A 21,167-nucleotide genomic window follows, 5' to 3' on the forward strand; every position below is an offset into this window, starting at 1 on the left:
AGGCAGAACTACGGTCCATTTGCTCGCGCCCAAGTGTTTCTTGCCTGCAAAACTGGTAAACCTCTCTGTTTTTTTCTGGGTGGGGTGGGGTGGGGGTGTCCGTCGTGGAGCCAAACAAGAAAAAATTGTGATTGGTTCTTCGTCGTCATTTCGTTTTCAGGTAACAGTGGTGGTGCCTCAGATAGAAGCTTCAGCCCGGAACGCTGTCACTGACAGGTGGGGCCCTTATTCGTTATCGGTACAAGCCTCCACGCCCCCAAAACCTCACCTGCGACTCTGCGAGCACCCAATCGCAGAATCCTCCGGCTCCACGTGTGCGCGCTCGCTCGCACGGGCGCCACACCTCAATGGCCGCAAGCGCCGCCGCCCACCTCCCGCTCCGGGGCCCCCCGCGCGCGGGTGCCGCGCCGTCGCGGCCATCCGCCGCCGCTGTGGCGGGGCTCCGCGGCCGGCCGGAGCGGCGCGGGCTAGCGGCCGCGCCGAGAGGCGGGCGGGGACTTGGCGGGGTGCGGACGGAGGCTGTGTCCGGCGGCGACGGCGGCGGCGGAGGGGGACTGAGGGAGCCCATGGTGCCGCCTTACAATGTCCTCATCACGGGCTCAACGAAAGGTTGGCAGCTCGGTTATTGCGATTTTTCCCTTTTGCCGGGGAGGTTTTGCATTTCTGAGTTCATGCTTATATTGAGCGACAATGCGTGCAATCTGAATACCAACCGGTGACTGCTGAGGTGTCTAAATGAATGTTTGCAGTCTGGCCCTTTCACTCAATCGATGGTCAATGGAAGCTTGACCTTGAAATGCCATAACAATTGATTGCAGGCTCTGTTTCCAGGAACATAAACTTTGGACACATACAGTAAAAGAAAAGAAAAGAAAAATGAAAAAAACGAGGAAGTTCAGGCATATCGTAATTACTTCATCTTTACAATCTGTTTCGTAAAGATAAAAAGTAGTAGTGGATAAGAGTGGAAAACTCGTTTCTTTGATCTTACCCAGTGGTTTTCTGTATTCTTATGCAGGTATAGGATACGCGTTGGCAAGGAAGTTTCTGGAGGCTGGTGATAATGTTGTAATCTGCTCAAGATCAGGTATATAAGGAAGTATCATTGATATTATGCGACGTGTATTTAACTTGGTCTACCTCTAGCCTGCATTTGCAAATTAATCTGCATAGTCGCCCGCCTCTTTTTTCTTTTTTCTTTTTACTCTTTTTCCATTCTGGTGACATAGTGATTTACATTACTATATGTGTCATCCATCTCTTGCCATCTGACATCTCCTGCACTTCCGGTTATGTTTATGTGCCGGATCTTTTGGGTCAATGATCTGTCAAAGAAATCATTACTGAATTCTTTTTACTAAATAGCCAAATGTTATCGAGCTACTTCTGAAAATATAGGATGAAAAAGAGAGCAAGTAATAAATTATAATTGATACCAGTTCAGTCTTTCCTTGACATGCAGTCTCTCTTCTACAGCTGAAAAGGTAGAATCTGTGGTCAGTGACTTGAAAAAGGAATACGGAGAGCAACATGTGTGGGTACCTACTGCTGAGCTACTCGGATCTTATTTATTTCATCAAAAACTCTATTCATCTATTGTGTTTGCTGCTTGGATATACCATGGAGCTGCACATTTGGCTTCTTAATGCTGAACTGTTGCCATATTTATTGTGACAGGGAACTGTCTGTGATGTTAGAGATGGAAAGGATGTAAAGGCACTTGTGGAGTTTGCACGTGACAAGCTTAAGCATATTGATATATGGGTATATATCCATCCAACCAACATCAACCCACCCACAAACTAGCTGCAGCGGCTTTCATATTCATCATAGTTGATCTAAAAACGTGACATCCACATGCAATGAAATGATGCTGAGGCTTACTGCATAATTTCCACTGTATCATAAAAGTTTTCTAATCATCTGCTCAGGGTATGAGTTATTGGTGTGGTTTGTTCATGTCATAGCTCTGTCCCGTGCACATCTTTCAGCTTTCCTCCTTGATTGTTCTAACTTCATTTTTTTTTTAATTTAAAATAACTTGGTTCTGTCATACTGAATCTATTTCTTATTTACAAATGCAACCTATTTCCTCCTAGGTTGATCAATGTTTTTGTTTTTTGAATTAGTTTGGGTTAGATCTGAATGTAAGTAGAAATCTTGTCTTTCTCCTGATATTTTTATTCTGGTGCAGATCAACAATGCTGGATCAAATGCATATACATACAAACCGCTGGTGGAAACCTCTGATGAGGCTCTCATGTAAATTTCGTCCTATTTGAGCAAGCTACGCGAGTACATCTTTAGTTGTTTGCGCCATTTAGTACCAATCATTAATTGCCCCCCTTTCTCTGATTTACTAGGGAAATTATCACCACCAACACCCTTGGATTGATGATATGTTGTCGTGAGGTATTAATCATATTCAATATTATCTCCCTACATCCAGTATGATGACTATGAATAACTATTTAACAAGCATCATATTCTTGCCATTTTAGGCAATAAATACAATGCGGAACCAACCTCGAGGTGGTCACATATTTAACCTTGATGGTGCTGGTTCTGATGGAAGGCCGACTCCAAGGTATGTGTCTCCATTTATCGACACAGGACTGAGGATCATGCTGCTGTATGATTTTATCTCCCTTTGAATTCTCCAATAGTATGATGCTGTGAACTGTGAAGCATAATATATTGCATGCCATCCTCCTGGTTTTAAATGCTGGTAGGACGAAAACCCATTTCCTCCCTGTCCACATTAGTGTGTGATGTAATTGACTATATTGGACTTGACAGATGTATGAGGGGATCAGTAGTTTTGATAAGTGAATTAGTTGTGAACAAAGACAAATATCAAACAAGTATAATAGTATACACTAATTTGAATTTTGATGCCTAATATCCTGCGAAATACTAGCATATATCTCTAGGTTTTTGTCTCACATATATATGACCTGAATTTTGACTGATAATCTTACCAGGTTTGCTGCATATGGTGCAACAAAGCGAAGTGTTGTGCATCTTACAAAGTCATTACAGGTAAAGCCAGACCTTTATGAGGATAACAACCTCGGATGCTTGGTTTCAGTTTGAAATCCCAGTGAAGTATTTGATTGTGATGAACCATTTGATTTATTGCCTCCTAGAATTATTAATTGCCTTGAGAGATGAAGACTATACACTACACTGCCATAACAACTATTTCTCAATGTTCAGAATCATCTGAGATCTAACAAAATAATCAGTCGGTACAAACTAGTACCTGAATTTCATAGGTGTTTGATTCTTATAACTTAAATGGCTAAAGTTTTCCTGAGCATTCAAACCCTCCCCACCCCCGCCACAACACAACATATACACGTAAATGTAGGTAATACAAATAACCACCTTCCCGTTTTATATACAAAAAAAAAGAACCCCTCAACCATGGATTGCACAGGGATTTCTATATAAAAAAAAACTCGGCCTGTGGGGGGAAGAAACCCCCGAGCATTGAATAAGAGAAGACCTCTCATGCAGGCCGAGAAAACCCCCGAACCCTTGCCCACCCTTACATGGGGGCGCCGTTACCCTTGTGAGTGCGGGCCGGGAGCCCGGGACCTTCCTTTCGTGATTTGGCGTGGCGGCAGGTGAGGGGATTTTTTTAACCATAGCCTGAAATTCGCTCCCACCGGGAGTCGAACCTAGGATTTGAGGAGTGCTACTGAGGCCACCTAACCAATCCGGCTAGGCACGGGGAATTCTATGAACCCCAGAGTTCAATGCTCTAACCGATCCACGACAAGAAACTTGGCATGTTGCGGTTTTATCAGAAATTTCAGGCAGAAAAATAATTTGATTTTGATTGCAGGCTGAGTTGCAGATGAATGAAGTGAATAATGTGATGGTGCACAACTTATCAGTACGTAACCCCCAGCATTTCTTCTGTTGACATAAATATTCTGGACTTTAGAATAAACAGCATTAAATCATTGAAGTAGTTTGACTAGCTACTTTCTATAGCCTTTGGGCCATGTGTAAATGCATAGCTTATGGAATGTGTTCTGCCTCAATGTTCTATAAAACGGTGAAGGTGCAATTATGTGAATTATGTGTACATTCTGTGCAGCCTGGCATGGTCACAACAGATCTTCTTATGTCTGGCGCTACTACAAAACAAGTAAGGGGTCAGCCTAGTCTCATTTTCTTTCACCATAGCTAATAAGAGAATTCTGGCTACTAAGTTATGAACTTTGCTGATGCAGGCCAAATTTTTCATCAATATATTAGCTGAACCTCCTGATGTGGTAAGAGATTTATCATTATCTTGTATTTCCCTATGTATCGTTTATTTCTTCAGCTTCCATGTGTCCAAACATGGAATCACTCATTAATTGTTTTATCCCTATGTCTGTTTTGTTGTGCTGGATATCCAATCATCTTGCTTTAAAATGGTTTCCCTAAAAACTGAGAAAATTCATTGCTGATTTGGTATGTTATCTTTTTGTTTGCTTGCATTATGAAAGTTTCAAATGTTCTAGTGATAAGGATTGTATCATGCATACTTTTATATCTGGTGAACTCTTAATATTATGCCATAGGGTGGACAGGTGTACTTTATTCATCCAGTAGTTTCAATGTGAGGATGCAGAACTTTGACCATTATCATACACAAAAGTACTTATCTTTATCGCATTAAAATGATTTTAATTGCTCCCTTGTGAAAATACTCCTAGGTTATTGTAGTTTTTGTTTTTTTATAACATATACTTAGGAAAAAAATAATAGTAAAAAGTGAATTGGAGACTGTATTGATGGTCTAACAATTAAATCAAACAAGATGGAGTGACCTATCAATTTTTTTTTTCATAATTAGTTTAGTTGAAGTAACTGACTAGGTATTCATAGACCATAACATGCCTTGCTTGTTTAATGTTTATGCAAAATATGAGCTGTTCACTTTATTTCTCTAATTATTCAATTTATATAAGCTTCTGATTGGCAGGAGACTATATGAAACATAAATAGTTACTCTTGTCTCATATTACACAGGTTGCGGACTACCTCGTTCCAAACATCAGAGAAATCCCTAGCAACCAATCCATGAAGCCAACCTACATTCGGTTTCTCACAGGCTTGAAAGCCTACTCAAGAATTTTTTCAGTAAGAAGTCTCTGGATCACGGGTGCCGTCTTCAATTATTTTTTGACATCCTTGATGTACCGATTTTTCTGCATTTGTAATACACCCTCTCTGATTTTACCTGCAGAGACTTGCTTTTGGTGCTCGAAGAAACAAGTATATTACTGAGGATTAGTTGCCCCTGCTGCCACCTTCCAAAATGGAAGAGACTAGGAACAATTTTTCATTGCCTATGTTGAGCCACTTATTTTTCTCAAAAGATAGAATGTATTACTGATGTCATTTCGTGAGAACACAGTAATGTGCTCCTCTTCAGCTCTTCTGTACAGTCGTAGCAATTTGATTACCTTATTAAAGTTACTGTCCTATGGTAAATCATTTGCAGTTCATGCGATAATTTTTTCACCCTTGTGATCTCTATGGCTGCACAGATTTCCAACCTTACTTGGACCACAGAATTGGTCAAAGTATGCATGTTCTAGAGCAGATCATTATACATTTATTCACCATTGCACCTATATGCAATTGAGCATACTTTGCCTGGTCAATTACTAGGATCTCTGTAGTCCTTTGCCTACTTGTTCCCCTTGCAAGTGGAGGCAATGTCAAAATTATGCACCTAACTGATTTATTAGTGTATCAATATTTTGGAAGCATGCAGATGGCAGTATAACCACAAGACAAGGCGCTACTACCTTGCTGCAAGGTGTTGGCAGGCTATGACTTAGCTCCCATATCAAGCATACAGCTTGCTCTGATAAGTTGACCTCAGCATTAATTACTGTACCTAAGTTATCATCTGCAATCACTCAGCATTAATTACTGTACCTAAGTTATCATCTGCAATCATAGGTTTCTTCATTATCACATCCATTCATGGTTTCCATGATGCTCATCCACTCATTAATTTGGTAAAGGCTGCATGTGCTATAGAAAGAGAACCCCATGACAGATCTGTTATTAACATTACATTTTGAGAAGAAATCTTGTACTTCCCTGCCTACCTTTTCTCCTATGGACGTGCTGTGGAGAAGACACTATGTAATCTTGTGAAGGCAGTGAGTGTAGTATCTCTAGCGTCTTACAGGAAGATCTATATATAGGGGGGCGATATGCTTTCTAGGTCAGAAGACCATTCCCTGCTCGTCTAAGTACTCCCTGAAAGAAAGGATACACACTCAATTCCTTTTGTTCCTGAGTTCTCCCTGAAGAACAGATACAGAGTCACTCTTTTGCTTCCGCGCATATATAGGTACTGATTACTAACGGGTTGTTCTCTTTCACAGAAACCGTCTTCTTTTTTATCTCCTATTTTTCGTTTTGGAAATCTCTCAGTGTTCATCTGGGCAGAAGCCCACACTTAAAAAAAGTATACCCAGATTGATGGGTTCTGTCTTTTCTAACTAGACAGGGCAAACTATTTGGTTTCCTTGATCTTTATTGAAGTCTGTGAGATTTATTCGCAGAATAATGTCCAAGAACAAACCAACACAGAGGAATGATGTTACTATCATGTCAAGCATGCTGGCTTCTCGTATTATCTGCGCAATGCATCCGGCAAGGAGTTACTTGCGGTGGTCTGATGATCTCCATATGATCTTTGTGAAAGCTGTGGCGTATCAAGGAGGTCCCCATGGTTTGTTTTCTCAACCTTTGAGCATAACTTGATGGGGAAAATATTTTTTATTTCCTTAATTGCTCCATGAATCTGATGCTGTATCATATTTGTTGCAACCTGTAGAAGCTAAACCAACCGCACTGAAGAAGATGATGGAAACTATGGGAGTCAGGGGCCTTACAATCCAAAACATCAAGAGTCACCTCCAGGTACCTCTCCCTGTTTCAGATTCCTCAATCATTTTCTTTCGACCATGCACGATCTCAATACATTTTTTCTTTATTTATGCTATTTTTCTCGTTTGCCAGAGGTACAGGGAGAAGTGTGAGTTAGGTGCTGAAGCTCCTGCTGTTGAAGTGCCAGGCACCACATCACTTTGCAAGGAAGCACTTAATCAGTATGATTTTTTTTTTCAGTATTTACTCATGCCATGTCAGATTGTTTTACTGTATGTTCTAAAACATGTTCTGATGTTCAGGGCGTCTAAGATTCTGATGGACACTGATGCAGTTATGTTGGAAATGGAGGTAAAACTTCTTGGTATTCCAACTGAAATACTGATTGCCGTTAGACTTCAGTTCCATATCTGAAATATATTGTTAATTTGTCATATGAATTCAACATCTGATTTGTGATGCAGATAGTGAACAATTTCCTTATGGATGACATAGAGGTATGTATGGTTTCTTTGCATTCTTGTTAATGCTCTTCATCTGTGTGGTCATAACTCGTGGTGGGTGCTGGAATCTTTCAGATGGTTGATAACAACTTTTCTTTGGACCGGGTGCAGGTAATGTCATCGTTTCATTCATAAACAAACCTATATTTAATATGTATATTCTTGCTAACGAACTTTGTGTTCGCTGCTGTCTTAAAATATGTGTTGAAATAGATGATGGAGAAGGAGCTGATGGATGAAATCCAGGTTGCCTACAGTCACAGTGACAATGAAGCTAATTTTTCCTGTCCCCAGTTGATCGAGCACAACTCGCAGTATCCGCAGGCTGTGATTGATGAGTACATAGCTGACTTGGCCAATTATGCATTTGGCCATCCGTGATTCCATTATCAAGACTGATGCCAAGACTGTTTCTGGCACAAACTTGTGGCAATGCGTATTTCTTTTTTTGTAATGATGTGTACTGTACTTGTTTGGTTCGGTAGGAATACTGATGAAATAGGACCGGCCAAAATTGGGGAAAAAAATTTGTGTCATGTCGGATGTACTCCAGACTGCTTCGGGATACGTGCTTTAGTGTTTGAAATACAGGCCGACGAGTATGCCGTGTAAGCCTGCTAATGGTTTGGGTTGAAATGTGTTTAATGAATTGAGTTTTGATATGGATTATGTTTGGATGGATTCAAATGTGTTGTATTAGCTAATGGGGTGGGGTGGACGGGTTCTATGTAAATGTGAATTGGAGTGGTTTGGGGTGGGCTGAAATGGATTCTTTATGCAAAACAATATGATTATATATAAATGTCGGTCTGTAATAGCCGGACCTTAGAAATAAAACCTCACGTTCACATTATAAAATTTTATCGAAATTGACTGAAATTTGTTGGAGATGGCTCAGTATGATTAGGAGCTACTCTGTGCAAAGCAGCATGGCTAGAATTCCACGTGGGTCTCACGTCAAGCGCCGGACCCTAGAAATAAAACCTCGCGTTCACACTATAAAATTTTATCAAAATTGACTGAAATTTGTTGGAGATAACTCAGTATGACTAGGAGTTACTCTGTGCAAAGCAGCATGGCTAGAATTACACGTGGGTCTCACGTCAAGAGCCGGACTCTAAAAATAAAACCCCGTGTTCACTATATAAAATTTTATCGAAATTGACTGAAATTTATTGGAGATGACTCGGTATAACTAGCAGCTACTCTGTGCAAAACGGTGTGGCAAAATCTATACTATAAACTTTTTTGGAGAAACGGGTTCTTATTGGGTTGTAACCATAGTTTAGCTAATAGTTTATTACATCATGAGCTGAAATTTTTGGGTTGGATTGGTTTGTGGTAGTGGTGGTTTGGAGTGGTATGGGTAATATTAGTTTCTCTTATAAGAATGGATTGGTGTGGATATGATTTGGTTTTGTGCCCATTTGCAATCTTAATGCCGGGGCACGCAACCCAAGGGACTCTCGATTGTCTGAACGTTGGCTGAACATTCCAAAAAAAAAGGAGTGTATCTGAAATTTGAATACAAGCATGGCACCGTGCATTCTTTCGTCCTTTTGATGTTTTGCTCGTTCTCGAAGTAACCTGCGTACAAGATACTCCCAACTCACGTGGTCAGCAACTCCTGGACCCACTCGTCAGCCACCGTGTCATGCTTACTCATTAAGACTCGCCGCATGTAAGCTGGCTCGTCTTTTAAATACAAAGTCACTTTGCATTACGCACGCTTCCCTCGAATAAACAACAGAACAGCTGAGTAAATCCCCGGAAACAGGGGCAGGAAAAAAAACAGAGTTGAGCGCAACACCCGCGCGGCGGACACGCCCGGAGCGCCGCCGCGCGAGATGGCCCCCTACGACGAAGTCTCCTCGTTGTCGTCGGCGGCGGCGACCAGCGCCGCCTCGTCCGCGGACACCGCGGGCGCCCCGGCCTCCCCCTCGCAGTCGTCGTCCAGGCGCGCGGCTCCCACGCTCCTCCTCCTCGCCTCCCTCGCCGCGCTCATCATCCTCTCCTCGGGCGACGATGGCACGGCAAACCCGCTCAAAGGTATTTTGGGTTGCTCTCTGTGGTCGGGATTTTGGGTTTCGCGTTCCGTGCGCGCGCGGCGGCTGTGTCGTCTAGGGTTTAGGGCTTTGTGTTGGCTCAGGATTTAGGTTGTGCGATTGTATCCCCTAGCTAGTTGGGGCCTTAGATTGTGCGGCTGGTTAGGTTTCCAATGGTGGAGTTGCATCTGCATTCCCTTCTCTCTCTTTTTTTAACAAATACGTTGTATTGCTGCGTGATTTTTGGGGATTAAGTGCTGGGATGGTAAATGTTGCTGTAGTTTTATCTCCTCAAGCTTCCCTTGGATTGGATAGTTCACTAGCACAGTGGCGGAGGACAGATGAGAATTTAGGTATGGCACAGTTAGACTAATGAAGTCAATTGCTACAGTATAGTGCTTATGCTAATGCTAAAAGAATTCACACCAACGTTGAACATGTACTGTCCTCAAAATTTGAGGTATGGCGGCAGCCATACCCTGCCCTACCGAGCGCTCCGCCACTGCACTAGCATGGATGCTCAAGTGTTCAGATTGTTTTTCTGTTATAGTAGACTGTTTATGTTGATTTTTTTTTTCTTAGTCGCAGCACGGTGTGAGATTTTCTGTCTGCAGCCCTTTTATATGCTTGTTGCAACTTAAACGCACAACTACCTTGATGCCTGATGGTTTCATGAGAATCCTATTGATAACTTTGTATGTTTCTATTCTTGTATTGTGTTTGATAGTCTTCTGTATGATGCTGTTTATCTGTCTTATGTGTGACACTGTTTATTAATTGGTTATTCCTACAGATGTTAGTCTGGAAAATCCAGAGGTTTCCTTTGTTCCCTCGCCTGTTGGTGGACAATTTTGTGAGCGGGTCCGTCTATCTGGAGTGCCAAGGTTACATCTTGAAAGCTATGCAAGTCAAATACGTGTCAAAATGAATGTCTCTCAATCAATTTCTGAGAAGTTCCATTGGAAAATAGAGGTGTGCTTTCATAGGTAAGTCATGAATTTGATTCTGTAAGTGTAGGCAACCTTAGTGTTTGGAAAACTGAAGCAATTTGTTTGCAGGAACGCCTCTATGGGTTTATGCCAATGTGAGGCGGGTGAATGGCAAGGTTTTCAAGATGGCTTATGGACTGCAGTAAATTCTCCATATGGAAACAAATATGTTGATGTGAAATTGGCTGATAAGAAACCAGCTAGGTTCACTCTTTCCATTCAGGAAGGTCAGGAATGATTGTTCATGAAATCAGTTCTTTTGTGAAAGTAATAGACTAAGGGCATCTGTTGCTATTCATTCTCTAAAATTATTTGGTCTTATTCCATATATTATGCAGAATTTCAGAAATGGCGTTTGGCTTGCCTTGGTATTGGATTTCTATTGCTATTCCTGTCTCCTACTGTTAGTAAATGGGCACCCTTTTACTATAGCAGCTCTATGGCTCTTGGCATCCTACTTGTTGTTCTTATTGTCCTTTTTCAGGTATATTTTCCTAAACATATTTATATATATTTCGGCCAGTAAAGGTTTATACCACTGATACTTGCAGGCATGTGCACTTAAAAACTTGGAATGTAGTGCTTTATAGTCTGAGACCTAATTGATAGCACTTTGGTGTAATAGTCCCTTGACAGACCTTAGTTAAGAAGTATTTGAGTTTCCACATACGTTTTTGATTCCTCTAGTGTTTTTGCTTGAACTTTAAAGTTTGAATGCGCTGAGTACCTGATTGTGGCTGATTGTGAAGGAAAAGGATGAACTAGAACTTCGTGTTATGGTGCTTTTACGATGTCATATTGCCTTGATCCCTATCCCTTGATGCTGTCCAATTTCACACTGTTGGAGATCTGCCTTGTGGAAGTAGATTCGTGCATAAGGATATCATTCTTTTGGAGTCTCAGGCAATTGACCCTGATTCTTTTTAAAAAAAATTGTGTGCGCTTTTACACAAGAAATTTGCTGCCAGCTCCTTTTATAGTGATCCCACAATGTTGGTCTTTCGATTGATAATACCCCCAGTGGCGGATCTAACCAAGAGATTTTGGGGAAGCTGATGTCTTCTTCCTCCTCTCTCTTCCCCACCCCCTTCCCTCTCTATTTTCTTCTTCTCCCCTCTTTTCCTTCCCTAGCTCCCCCCTTGCTTCTAATGGAGGTTGCAGCCAGGGGGGGGGGGGCTAGAGCCCCCTCAGCCCGCCTACTGGATCTGCCCCTGAATACCCCCCTCCTTACATTCAGAACATGTGCATGCGCTGATTGGATGTATAGTGCAAAGGTGTTTCCGAATCTATTTATGAACAGTGAACTTTGCGTTGTTTGTTTATTTGTCGATGGTCCACTGTGTTCTGCGATACTATATTGATGCCTGACCTTGCCCTTGTTATAGGGGATGAAATTGCTACCAATGGGGAAGAAAAGTTTATTTTACTTCACAATTTATGGATCTGTGGTACGTAACTTATGCCTAAACTATTTTTCTGTTATTGAAACACTTGTTAGGCAGTTCTAACCAATTATTTGTACTCATTCAAATTTTATTTTTGTTTTCTGCCATTTAGATAGGTGTTGGTTCCTATGTTATTCACTACTTCTCAACATTGGTCTCTTCTATTCTGGAAAACTTCGGCTTCAGTGAAGAGATGCACAACCCTGTAAGTAATTTCCTCTTGCATGTAGAATCATCTAATGGTGAATCTTGTGCTTCAGTTAATTTTGCTTGCAACTGTTTTCTTCTATGCTGGTTTTCATTTTATACTGTTTATTCCATCAGAAATGGTCAATTAATGCTATAGTACTACTACATCATTATGTGAGTTTAGAAAGATTTGTAGAGAATAACGCATGCATATCCAGTCTAATGTGATGTTGGTTCTTGATTTGGCCTTTGGAACTGATCTTGGTAATTCACCTGAAGCCTTGGGACCTGTTTGGCAGAGCTCGTAGAGCAGCTCCCAAGGTGATTCTATGAGGACCTCTGCCTAACACTGAGAATCACTCTACCCCCAGTCATTGTCATTCTCTGAAATGAACTAAGATGCTGGGAACTGAGAAAAATAGTTTATTCCAATTCGCACCCAGAATCACTTCCTGCATATTGAAAATCACTTTCAGCCACAGAATCAGCTCTCCTCAGAGAATCACTTCCAGAGGAGCTCTACCAAACAGCCCCCCAAGTTTTTATTTTGAGTAGATTAGATTAGATACAACTGGTAGATCTGTCTTTTTAACCTTTAGAAACAAAACTGGTTTCTTACTAAGTTTTCCCTGGATGCACATTAAACCGGCCTCTATTTGTGTTGTTATGACTGGCCTTCTGCCTGCAAAGATCACTTGTGTTCAAGCAATGCTAACTCCGGACTTTAACCAGTTATGCCCTGGGCATTTTGGTTATGGTGTCAGAAATAATTCATGTGATTGTAAGCTATGCAGAAGTTAATAATTTTTTTAGAAGATTGCATACTATGATTAGATCAGTTTGTTACACTTGTCTACCTCTATGGTATATTGACTATTCTTTATTACTTTTTCAAGTACGTCAGTCTGTTACTGAGTTCTACTGCATCCTCTACCCTTTTATTATGTCATCAAATAACAGAAGTTAATGATGAATTACAGGTTTCACTCTTCCTGATGGTATCAATTGTCTTGACTGGAGCTGGTTTTGGTTATTGGATGGTCAGGAGATTTATCCTTTCAAAAGATGGAAGTGTGGACGCTGGGATAGCACAATTTGTTAAATGGGCTATGCGTGTTGTTGCTACATTCTTTGTTATGCAGGTGTAGTTCTATCTTATTTTCCCTTAACATACCAAGTTTTCTTCTCAAGCACCTGAATCTTGTCCACTGCTTTGAATGAGATTAGCTGTGCTGTTCACTGATTTCATATGTGACATGATGTTCATCTTTCCAGAGCACACTTGATCCTCGTCTAGCAATGGTTGCTCTTGCTTCTTGCTGGTCGGTTTGTGCTTTGTTGACAGGAAAGAAAGTTCAGAGGCCAACAGCAAAGTAAGTCCGTTCAGTTAGTTGATGTTATGCATGTACTTGTTGAAGTACTGAGTATGTGGTTCTTCTGCAGGAAGCAAAAGCTGTCAAAGTTTTCTTCTCAGCTAATGCTTACTCAAGGATCACCCAGCAGTCCTCAGGTCCAGTTCTTAAGTCCATCATCTAATGTAGGCTTTGGAAGAACCGCATCTAGAAGTTCAGCCACACAGTATGGTTGGAGCAATTTGGCCAATGGAGGTAACGTAACCGATGTTTTTTACAATTGGAACATCTTTTCTTTCCTTTACTTCATTGGACTGTAGTCACTGCGTTCCTTGTAGGATGCTGTTGTAAAAACCTTTAGATGTTTGAAGTGTTGTTTTCATTTGTTTGAGAGTCAATGACAACACCTTTTTGTGTGATTTCTTCATTTAAAAATTTTATAGTTCACCACATTCAGCTTCTGCCATGACACATGTGGTTTTGCAGGTCTGGTCTCCTCCCCACTAAGGAAACAGGTAGTACCCAAGCAAGACAAAGACGAAGACTACTACTCCACCTTCCACAAGATCCAACCGCGAAAATATTCTGAGCAAGAATGGGAGGACTTCACCCAGGAATCGACCAGGAAAGCACTGGCAGAATGCACAGCAACCCCAGAGTTTGCCCAGTGGGTTGCGGACAACGCCCACCGGCTGCGAGTAGAGAAAGATGACGACCACTCCGAGGAGGAGATCATTGAGAGCTCCTCGAGCTCCTCGGAGGAAACCGGGGAGGAAGCTGATGGAGCTCCTGGTCTGTTGAGATTGTGGAGCTAAGCATGCCGGTTCAACTTAGAAGGCTTCTAAGCGTATGCTGCTGCCATGCACGTGTGAAGAGTAAGGAAGCGGTGATTGAACTAGTTTAGCAGTAGGGTAGGGTGATAGCAGTCCATTGTTTCCACTGTTGTTGCCACGGGTGGTTAGTTCTGCGCGGTGACAGTAGTTGGTACTACATCTCAGGTTCATTAGTGGGTTTTACCCGCAAAAAAAAAGGTAGTGCTAGGTTTAGCTGGCTGTCATTTATTTGTGGATTGGTAGTTCTCCGGAACTGATGCATCGAAGGGCTTAACCAATGTAATGTATACCGATTTGACCCACCAGCAGCAAAGAGAATGCCCTATTGAAAAGTTACGCGATTGGGGGTTGTTGTAGCATCTCTAAGGATGGCACGGCATGTGTGCCGTAGGAGTGGGGTCTGTGTCCAGACGAGATAATAAGGTCGGCTAGAAGAAGCTGCCATGCAAATGTGATGCAAGCAGATCAAAAGTGTGGTGTGTTGTGGAAACCAAGTATGGCAAGAAATGGTGCTTGGAGGAACTTGCAGCTCGCTTTCTGTTGGGTGGGAGCCTTTTGACTGGAAGGATCTTCGCCGTATTCTTTGCGCACACGTTCATCTCATCATCTGGTATGTCCTATGTGCGCTGTTTAATATTGGTAAGAGCAGAACGTGAAGCAACAAACGTGTTCCTACTGGGGCCAGCTGGATAGGCACCTTTTGACTGGCGAGGATGCTTCTGTATACTGCGTTTGATGTTCTGGAGAACATGACACGCGGTACTGTGCCTGAGCACTGTGCAGGAACCTGATGATGAGGATAATCACGGACTTCAGTACACAGCACGCGGGTATGGGGGAATTAAAAATGAAGATGAAAACAGAATGCTGGTGCAAAATACTTATAAAATGGGCGGTCCTACTACTTGCGTTTTTTTAATTTTCTTTTTGGATGGCCCGTTGACACGCTGATGTCTGGGCGGCAAGGTGTCCTGTTTCCTGCCGCGCAGATATAGCGTTCATTATTCTCACGTAGAGACATGCCTACTACTAGGCTGTGTATAGGTGTATTTGTCCATACGGAATATCGTATGGTGCACGCAAACGCTAAACGGGTATAAAACTATTTTCTGATGCTGCTGCACTGGTATTTTTATTGAATAAATAAATAAATAAATAAATACTCCATCTCTTCTTGAATACTCCATTTTCTTGATGGTGCGTAATCTGCTTTTTGAAAAAGCCGATTCTGCTTGTTCAGTTCATTCTTTGATTCCACTTATTATTAATAATAATAATTTGCTGCAGAATCCAGTAGCTTGGTGCACGATCTGCATGATCTATGAAAAGGCTGGGGAATAAGTTATGCCAAAAGCTAAGTAACATAGGTTAAATTACGGTGGTTTAATCCTCCAGCTTGAATATAAAACAGAGGGGGGAAGCCTTACACACTCTTAGATCAAGCTGCTAATGATCTGAGATTCAAACTAAACCAACACCAAACTATTTTTATTAGCATGCCGATATAAACCATTTCAAACCACCCCGTAAAAATCACACCACACCACCCCATCAAAGGTAGAGAGGAAGTTGAAGACCCAAAAGTATGGCTAAGACGATAAGCACGACCAGTCAAGTAAGCAAGAGGACATGCACAGCAGCCACTCGGCGCTATTAGTATCTGAAACCAAACCAGTCCGTTTGTATTGTTAAACCAAACTCAATTGATTGCTAGAAAAATTATCTTCCACCAAATCAAAGTAGCGCCAATGCAAGATATAAACTGTTGCAACCGGTTTCCACCCACACTATTAGCGGCTTGACTCTTAGGGCTAGTTTGGAAACCCAAATCCCCTTAGGATCCTTAACTTTTCCCAGATGAGCTATCCATGAGGATATTATTTTAATAAAATGTTAGTTCGCAATGGGAGTTTTTGCTTCCTCTAAGTTTAGCTCCATTTGCTTCAAATTAGACCCCATTCGAAGACGTAAAAAACTCAAAACAAGAAAAAATACACTCCATCGAAAAAAATACGAATGAGAAACGGACAGCAAGACGTGACGGGATTATCAAAGACGACGACTACGCCAATAATATCGGTAGGTGAACTCTGTATATATATTTATATTTGTAGATTATCATGCACAGCACTACGCGTTGAGCACGTGAACAAGATCCACTGATTCATTCAAAGGGCCCTATGGCTCTGGATTTTTTCCCCCTTTGTACAAATGGAGTTGCTGTTAGACTAGGCAGATTAGGTTTGTAAATGGTCGCGGCAACGGCCAGTATACTGCCAGTTTGAGGTGTTTTTGGTAGTACATTTGTTTTTTTTTGTTTTTTGAGTCTGCATTCATGTTTAGCCATCTATGTATACCCTCGGCAGGTGACGTGTTGTTGGAACGGTCTTTAATCGGAGAGGCAAATAATTTTGAGATTAAAATTGTGTAATTAAAAATTGGATATTTGTTGCTGTGTTTTGACATATTATTACAATGGATGGGTTTTTATTTCTTACCGGTTGCAACATTTGTAAAACGAATCCATAGCTTTGTTATTTTTGTATATAGTTGTCATGGTTCGCAACTTGTTGTTGCTCTTGTTATATATTTTGGAGAACTCCATTATCATAATGCATTATTTAAGTAATACATTATCTGTGGAATGAAAAAATGGCTTTTCATATTTTTGGGCTACATTTATCTTGGGAAAAGAAGGTATAAAAATATTTATTAAGGAGGAAAATCAAGAGGTCAAATTCACCGCAAAGCATGGAATTTGTTGATCCATAACTTATTATTGTAACGTTTTGCACAAACTACACTTAATTGGAGCAATAATTTTGGATCTTGCTATGAGCTCATAATTGTTAAATCAGAGTTTGGACCTTATTAGTAGAACATGAACAGTAATAACTGTAATTTTGATGAATATTTGAATAGTGCTCCAACAATTATGAGTTGTTAAAATGTGTTGTAAAGAAATTTATGACGTTCGAAATAGTATGAAAATGGATTTTCTAAACTTTAGGAAAAATTTTGGGTGTAGGAGAAATATCGGCGACAATGCTCATTTATCGGAACTTGGTTCTTTAAGTTCCGGAGAAATATCCTAATTTCTAGAAATTCATGCAACCCTTTGAAATAGTTTCGTATCTCGTACAAATGAATTACGAATATTTGGTCATGAAATTATCTTAGGCCTTGTTTAGATCCAAAATTCAAAATTCTAAAAAAAATGATGCGACACCTGCATGTAGAATTAAATCTAGACGAAATAAAAAACTAATTGTACAGTTTGGTTGTAAATTACGAGACGAATCTAATAAACTTAATTAGGTCGTGATTAGACACTAAATTGATACAGTAAAGCTACAGTAAATATTTGCTACTGCCGGATTAATTAGTCTCATTATATTCGTCTTGTAGTTTACATACGATTTCTGTAATTAGTTTTGTGATTAGTCTATATTTGATACTTCAAATTTAAAAAAAAATCTCTTTTAAAAATTTACACGGTGCATAAAGTAGACCTTAGTTTATCAAGCAAGCTCGCTATCCAAAATATGGTATGAAGAAACCTAGACATTGCCCATCTACTCCACGCTACCACCCACATGCACCTTATCCTGTTGTCTACCTTGTCTCCTCCCAGCCGCAGAACAAGCAGCGCAGCAGCGGTTTCTCCTTCGTCCCCACCAAGCACCCATGGCTCGGCGACCGCTTCTCCTCTGTCCCTGCCGAGCTATAGCTGCTCCCCTACCTCCTCTGCCTTATCGCTCATCTGCGCTAGTTGTGTACATCCTCCTCTGCCCCCTCATGGCGTAGCAGTTCGTCTGTCCCCCTTTTCACGCGGCGCTGCTGAGGCCTCGCAGCTGGCGTGGATAGGGGCGGTCAGGCCGGAGCGACCCAATTGCTGCAGGCGGCCAGTCCCGAGCGGGCGCGCGACGCAGCAGCCGGCTGCGGCCCACGGCCAGGCCAGACCAGGGTTCTTCTTTTCATCCGGCGGAAACGGAATTTCGGGCGAAATTTCGCCAAATTTCGCTAATTCCGAACGAAAAGCGATTTTGAATTCGAAAACCGAAATTTCGTTTAATTCCGACCGAAATTTCGGTTATATTGACCGAAATTTCGGTGATTTTGATCGAAATTTCATTTTTGTTGACCGGAAAATGATGCAAATTAACAGAAAATGATATTACTATATTGTATATATGGAAAAATTGAAAATTTTGGCAAAATTTCCCCTGATTATGTGTATATTGACAGTTTATAATGCATAACATATATATAACTCCACAAAACAATGACAAATACATCATTTAACACATAACTCATGTCCAAAGTCCACACATACAACGCAATACATCCCAAGTCTATTAGAATTATTACACATAACTCATGTCCAAAGTCCACACATACAACGCAATACATCCAAAATCCATTAGAATTATTACAATCCAAAGATACAACAGAGGTAAAGGCATAGTCCAGAATAATCCATGTAGCATATTCTCTGCATTTAAATATTTATGTGAAATGAATTGAATAAGTAGAGGAAGAAAACGTATAGATAAATTCTGTTGGTAGGATGAGTACCTGCATTCTTCAGTCCTCAAATCTCTCTCTCGGTGGTCCCTCATACGGCTCGTCTGTTAGTGGCAAATACACGTACGTAGATGGTAGTCCCTAACCCTCTCGGAGACTTGTGACTAGCTCCTTCTGAACATCGAAGGCAGCGGTCCACCACTCCCTCGATCAGGACGACTACTACATCCCGATCCGCCACCCCTCTCATATCGTGGCCCAGCTTGCTGCATAAATTCATACTGTTGGCGGGACTGGTGTAAGGCCGCATTTAGTTCTGCATCCTCGTCGAGCCCCTGGCCTCCCTCCTCCTCTAGGTCAATGTGCGGCCCCCTTGCACCTTGGTCCCTCAGCAGCTTTTCTCGGGCCCTTGCTTTAGCTCTAGCCTTGTTCCTGTCCAACTGCTCACTAAAGAAGGCCTTAACTTCGACTGGAACCGAAGGGCAGTCCTTCACATCTTTCCCCCTATGTGCCAAATGCTCTTTGAACTGTGTTGCTCCTCCCCCACTCTTCTCCTCCCTGCAATACTTGCATTTGAAACCACCCCTGACCTTTTGGCCATGCTCCCACACTACGTCTGGCATTGTCCTACAATTACAGAAAAATAGCAAGGTGTAAGTTCATGAATAACACATGAAGTAGCAACTCGTGTTCTTTTTGATGAATACCTACTAACAATCCATTAATATCACATAAACTAACAATTCATTAAAACTACCAATTCATACATATCAACTAACATGAAAAAATTCATACATATCAACTAACTGATTTTTTCTATGCTTTCTATGTCACATGGTCTCTAGAATCTCAAATCAACTAACTTAGATCGACATCAACAAGCATCAACATAAAAAAAACCCTTCTCATACCTTAGTTCCCGGAGCCGAGGTGAAATCCGGTCGGTTTCACCGGTTTTCCGCCGGTATTACACCGAAATCCGCTCGGATTACGGCGCCTTTCCGGCAACGCATCCAGGGAATGGGATCCGCCCCCTCCCGCCCGAATTTCTGCGCCTTTCCGCCGAGATTTCGGTGGGGGGCGGCGAAAATCGCCGGCGGCGGCGGAGGGGACCAGAGAGGAGACCGTGGAGGGGGAAAAAGATACTAGGCGCGTCGGGGGGTGAGGACTGAGGAGGAGATAAGGTTAAGCGTGTTAACGGGTTAACGGGTCAACTCATCGTTAACGGGTCCGAAACCATTTTGTGATTTTAACCAACCAAATCAACTTATATTTGAACTATTTCAAGTGCTACTCGCTCAAAAAAGCACCTAGTTTTTTATCATATTCTTTTACAAATTTTTTTGAATTTTTGAATTTCGAAACGAAATTCAACGAAAATACTGAAATTTCACTTCCCGGTAACTAGCGGAAACGAAATTTTCACCGGAATTTCGCCGAAATTTCGCCGAAAATGTAAACCTTGGGCCAGACCAGGCAAGGCGCACAGGCTATCGGCGACGGCACCGGGAGCAGAGCGGCGCTGAGGCGGGGGCTGACTAGGCCGGTGCATCTCGGCGACGGCGGCGAGCAGGGCTTCGCGACGGTGGAGCTGGGTCGGGCAGCAGCGCGGCGACCCGGCTCGGTGGCGCGGTGCGGCAGCCCATCGGGAAGCTCGGTGGCGGTTCCTCCTCCACGTCGTTTCCTGTCCTCCGCTCTTCTCCATGGTGGCCCAGCGGGCAGTTCAGCGCGCTATAGTGGCACGGGGTGGCCCAGCGCGGCGGCGCGTGTCGCGCTCACGGTCAGGGCCACGCCGAGCTGGACTATGGAGATGAAGGCGCCGACGTGCCTTCTTGTTGACTGTGGGTCCAAATGGCTGCGCGCAGGACGAGGATGGAGGCAGCAGAGCGGGGCCGCGCGGCGCGCCGGTGGGTTACAGCCTCGGTGACGCGGCTTGGACTGCTGGCCGGGGCCGTAGCCTGCCCGGGTCTGGCCGTGAGGAGCTGAAGGGTGGAGGCGTTGGCATGGGTTCGGTTCGACGGCCTGGGCAGCGGTGCTGGTGTCGAGCGGCGATCAGGAGGGCCGAAGGCCGTTGGATTTCAGATCTACGGCCGAAATTTTACAATATACATGGCTACGCTGGTTGGCCTCGGTTTGGTGCGTGAATCGTGTTAAGAGATATCAACTTCCTCTTCAGAAAAAAAATTGTTTGTATATCGAATTGGACATTTTTCATTACTTCCTTAGACGCGCCGGATGGAACTACAATGTAATTAAGTTCTGCTGCATTTATTTTTTTTTCAATAGTTAGCACGTGATTGTTTTTTCTTGGACAAAAAAAGAACACTTACCCAGGTTAATTTAGTAACGATTGCGGCATGAATATG

The 21,167-nt window shown here is 42.3% G+C and overlaps 3 protein-coding genes across 4 annotated transcripts; all 3 read left to right on the forward strand.

Moving 5' to 3' along the window:
* Positions 1-275: 275 nt before the first annotated feature.
* LOC120650211 (chlorophyll(ide) b reductase NOL, chloroplastic-like) lies at positions 276-5,502 on the forward strand. The gene is made up of 13 exons (XM_039927242.1): positions 276-609; positions 1,019-1,087; positions 1,477-1,538; positions 1,678-1,764; positions 2,195-2,262; positions 2,364-2,412; positions 2,502-2,587; positions 2,985-3,042; positions 3,854-3,904; positions 4,112-4,162; positions 4,248-4,289; positions 5,035-5,145; positions 5,252-5,502. Exons 1-13 carry the CDS (start codon positions 348-350, stop codon positions 5,297-5,299), a joined length of 1,044 nt encoding a protein of 347 aa, XP_039783176.1. The 5' UTR covers positions 276-347; the 3' UTR covers positions 5,300-5,502.
* Positions 5,503-5,668: 166 nt separating this feature from the next.
* Positions 5,669-8,102, forward strand: LOC120650212 (myb family transcription factor PHL12-like). 2 transcript variants are annotated; one of them, XM_039927243.1, is made up of 8 exons: positions 5,669-6,376; positions 6,591-6,760; positions 6,866-6,951; positions 7,051-7,139; positions 7,221-7,269; positions 7,383-7,415; positions 7,497-7,532; positions 7,635-8,102. In XM_039927243.1, the coding sequence occupies exons 2-8, from the start codon at positions 6,595-6,597 to the stop codon at positions 7,800-7,802; spliced, it is 627 nt and encodes a 208-aa protein (XP_039783177.1). In that variant the 5' UTR covers positions 5,669-6,376; positions 6,591-6,594; the 3' UTR covers positions 7,803-8,102. The 2 variants fall into 2 exon arrangements, with proteins under 2 accessions (XP_039783177.1, XP_039783178.1); XM_039927244.1 differs by having other exon boundaries at positions 5,669-6,760; positions 7,635-8,085.
* A 1,061-nt stretch (positions 8,103-9,163) lies between these two features.
* Positions 9,164-14,610, forward strand: LOC120650210. Its single transcript, XM_039927241.1, has 10 exons — positions 9,164-9,470; positions 10,260-10,452; positions 10,525-10,682; positions 10,794-10,939; positions 11,841-11,903; positions 12,013-12,105; positions 13,070-13,231; positions 13,365-13,462; positions 13,533-13,696; positions 13,928-14,610. Exons 1-10 carry the CDS (start codon positions 9,269-9,271, stop codon positions 14,254-14,256), a joined length of 1,608 nt encoding a protein of 535 aa, XP_039783175.1. The 5' UTR covers positions 9,164-9,268; the 3' UTR covers positions 14,257-14,610.
* Positions 14,611-21,167: the final 6,557 nt, after the last annotated feature.

Source organism: Panicum virgatum, chromosome 9K (genome assembly GCF_016808335.1).
Source record: "Panicum virgatum strain AP13 chromosome 9K, P.virgatum_v5, whole genome shotgun sequence".
Classification (NCBI taxonomy): Eukaryota; Viridiplantae; Streptophyta; class Magnoliopsida; order Poales; family Poaceae; genus Panicum; species Panicum virgatum.

What these genes read in the sequence shown, in the direction of transcription:
- LOC120650212 (XM_039927243.1), top strand. Translation starts at nt 6,595, where the DNA reads ATGTCCAAGAACAAACCAACACAGAGGAATGATGTTACTATCATGTCA. An exon ending in GTATCAAGGAGGTCCCCATG is followed by an intron (nt 6,761 to 6,865) that starts GTTTGTTTTCTC and finishes TGCAACCTGTAG; the next exon opens with AAGCTAAACCAACCGCACTG. An exon ending in TTTCTTTGGACCGGGTGCAG is followed by an intron (nt 7,533 to 7,634) that starts GTAATGTCATCG and finishes GTGTTGAAATAG; the next exon opens with ATGATGGAGAAGGAGCTGAT.
- LOC120650210 (XM_039927241.1), top strand. Translation starts at nt 9,269, where the DNA reads ATGGCCCCCTACGACGAAGTCTCCTCGTTGTCGTCGGCGGCGGCGACC. An exon ending in GTGAAGAGATGCACAACCCT is followed by an intron (nt 12,106 to 13,069) that starts GTAAGTAATTTC and finishes GATGAATTACAG; the next exon opens with GTTTCACTCTTCCTGATGGT. An exon ending in CTACATTCTTTGTTATGCAG is followed by an intron (nt 13,232 to 13,364) that starts GTGTAGTTCTAT and finishes TCATCTTTCCAG; the next exon opens with AGCACACTTGATCCTCGTCT.
- LOC120650211 (XM_039927242.1), top strand. Translation starts at nt 348, where the DNA reads ATGGCCGCAAGCGCCGCCGCCCACCTCCCGCTCCGGGGCCCCCCGCGC. An exon ending in TAGCTGAACCTCCTGATGTG is followed by an intron (nt 4,290 to 5,034) that starts GTAAGAGATTTA and finishes CATATTACACAG; the next exon opens with GTTGCGGACTACCTCGTTCC. An exon ending in CCTACTCAAGAATTTTTTCA is followed by an intron (nt 5,146 to 5,251) that starts GTAAGAAGTCTC and finishes TTTTACCTGCAG; the next exon opens with AGACTTGCTTTTGGTGCTCG.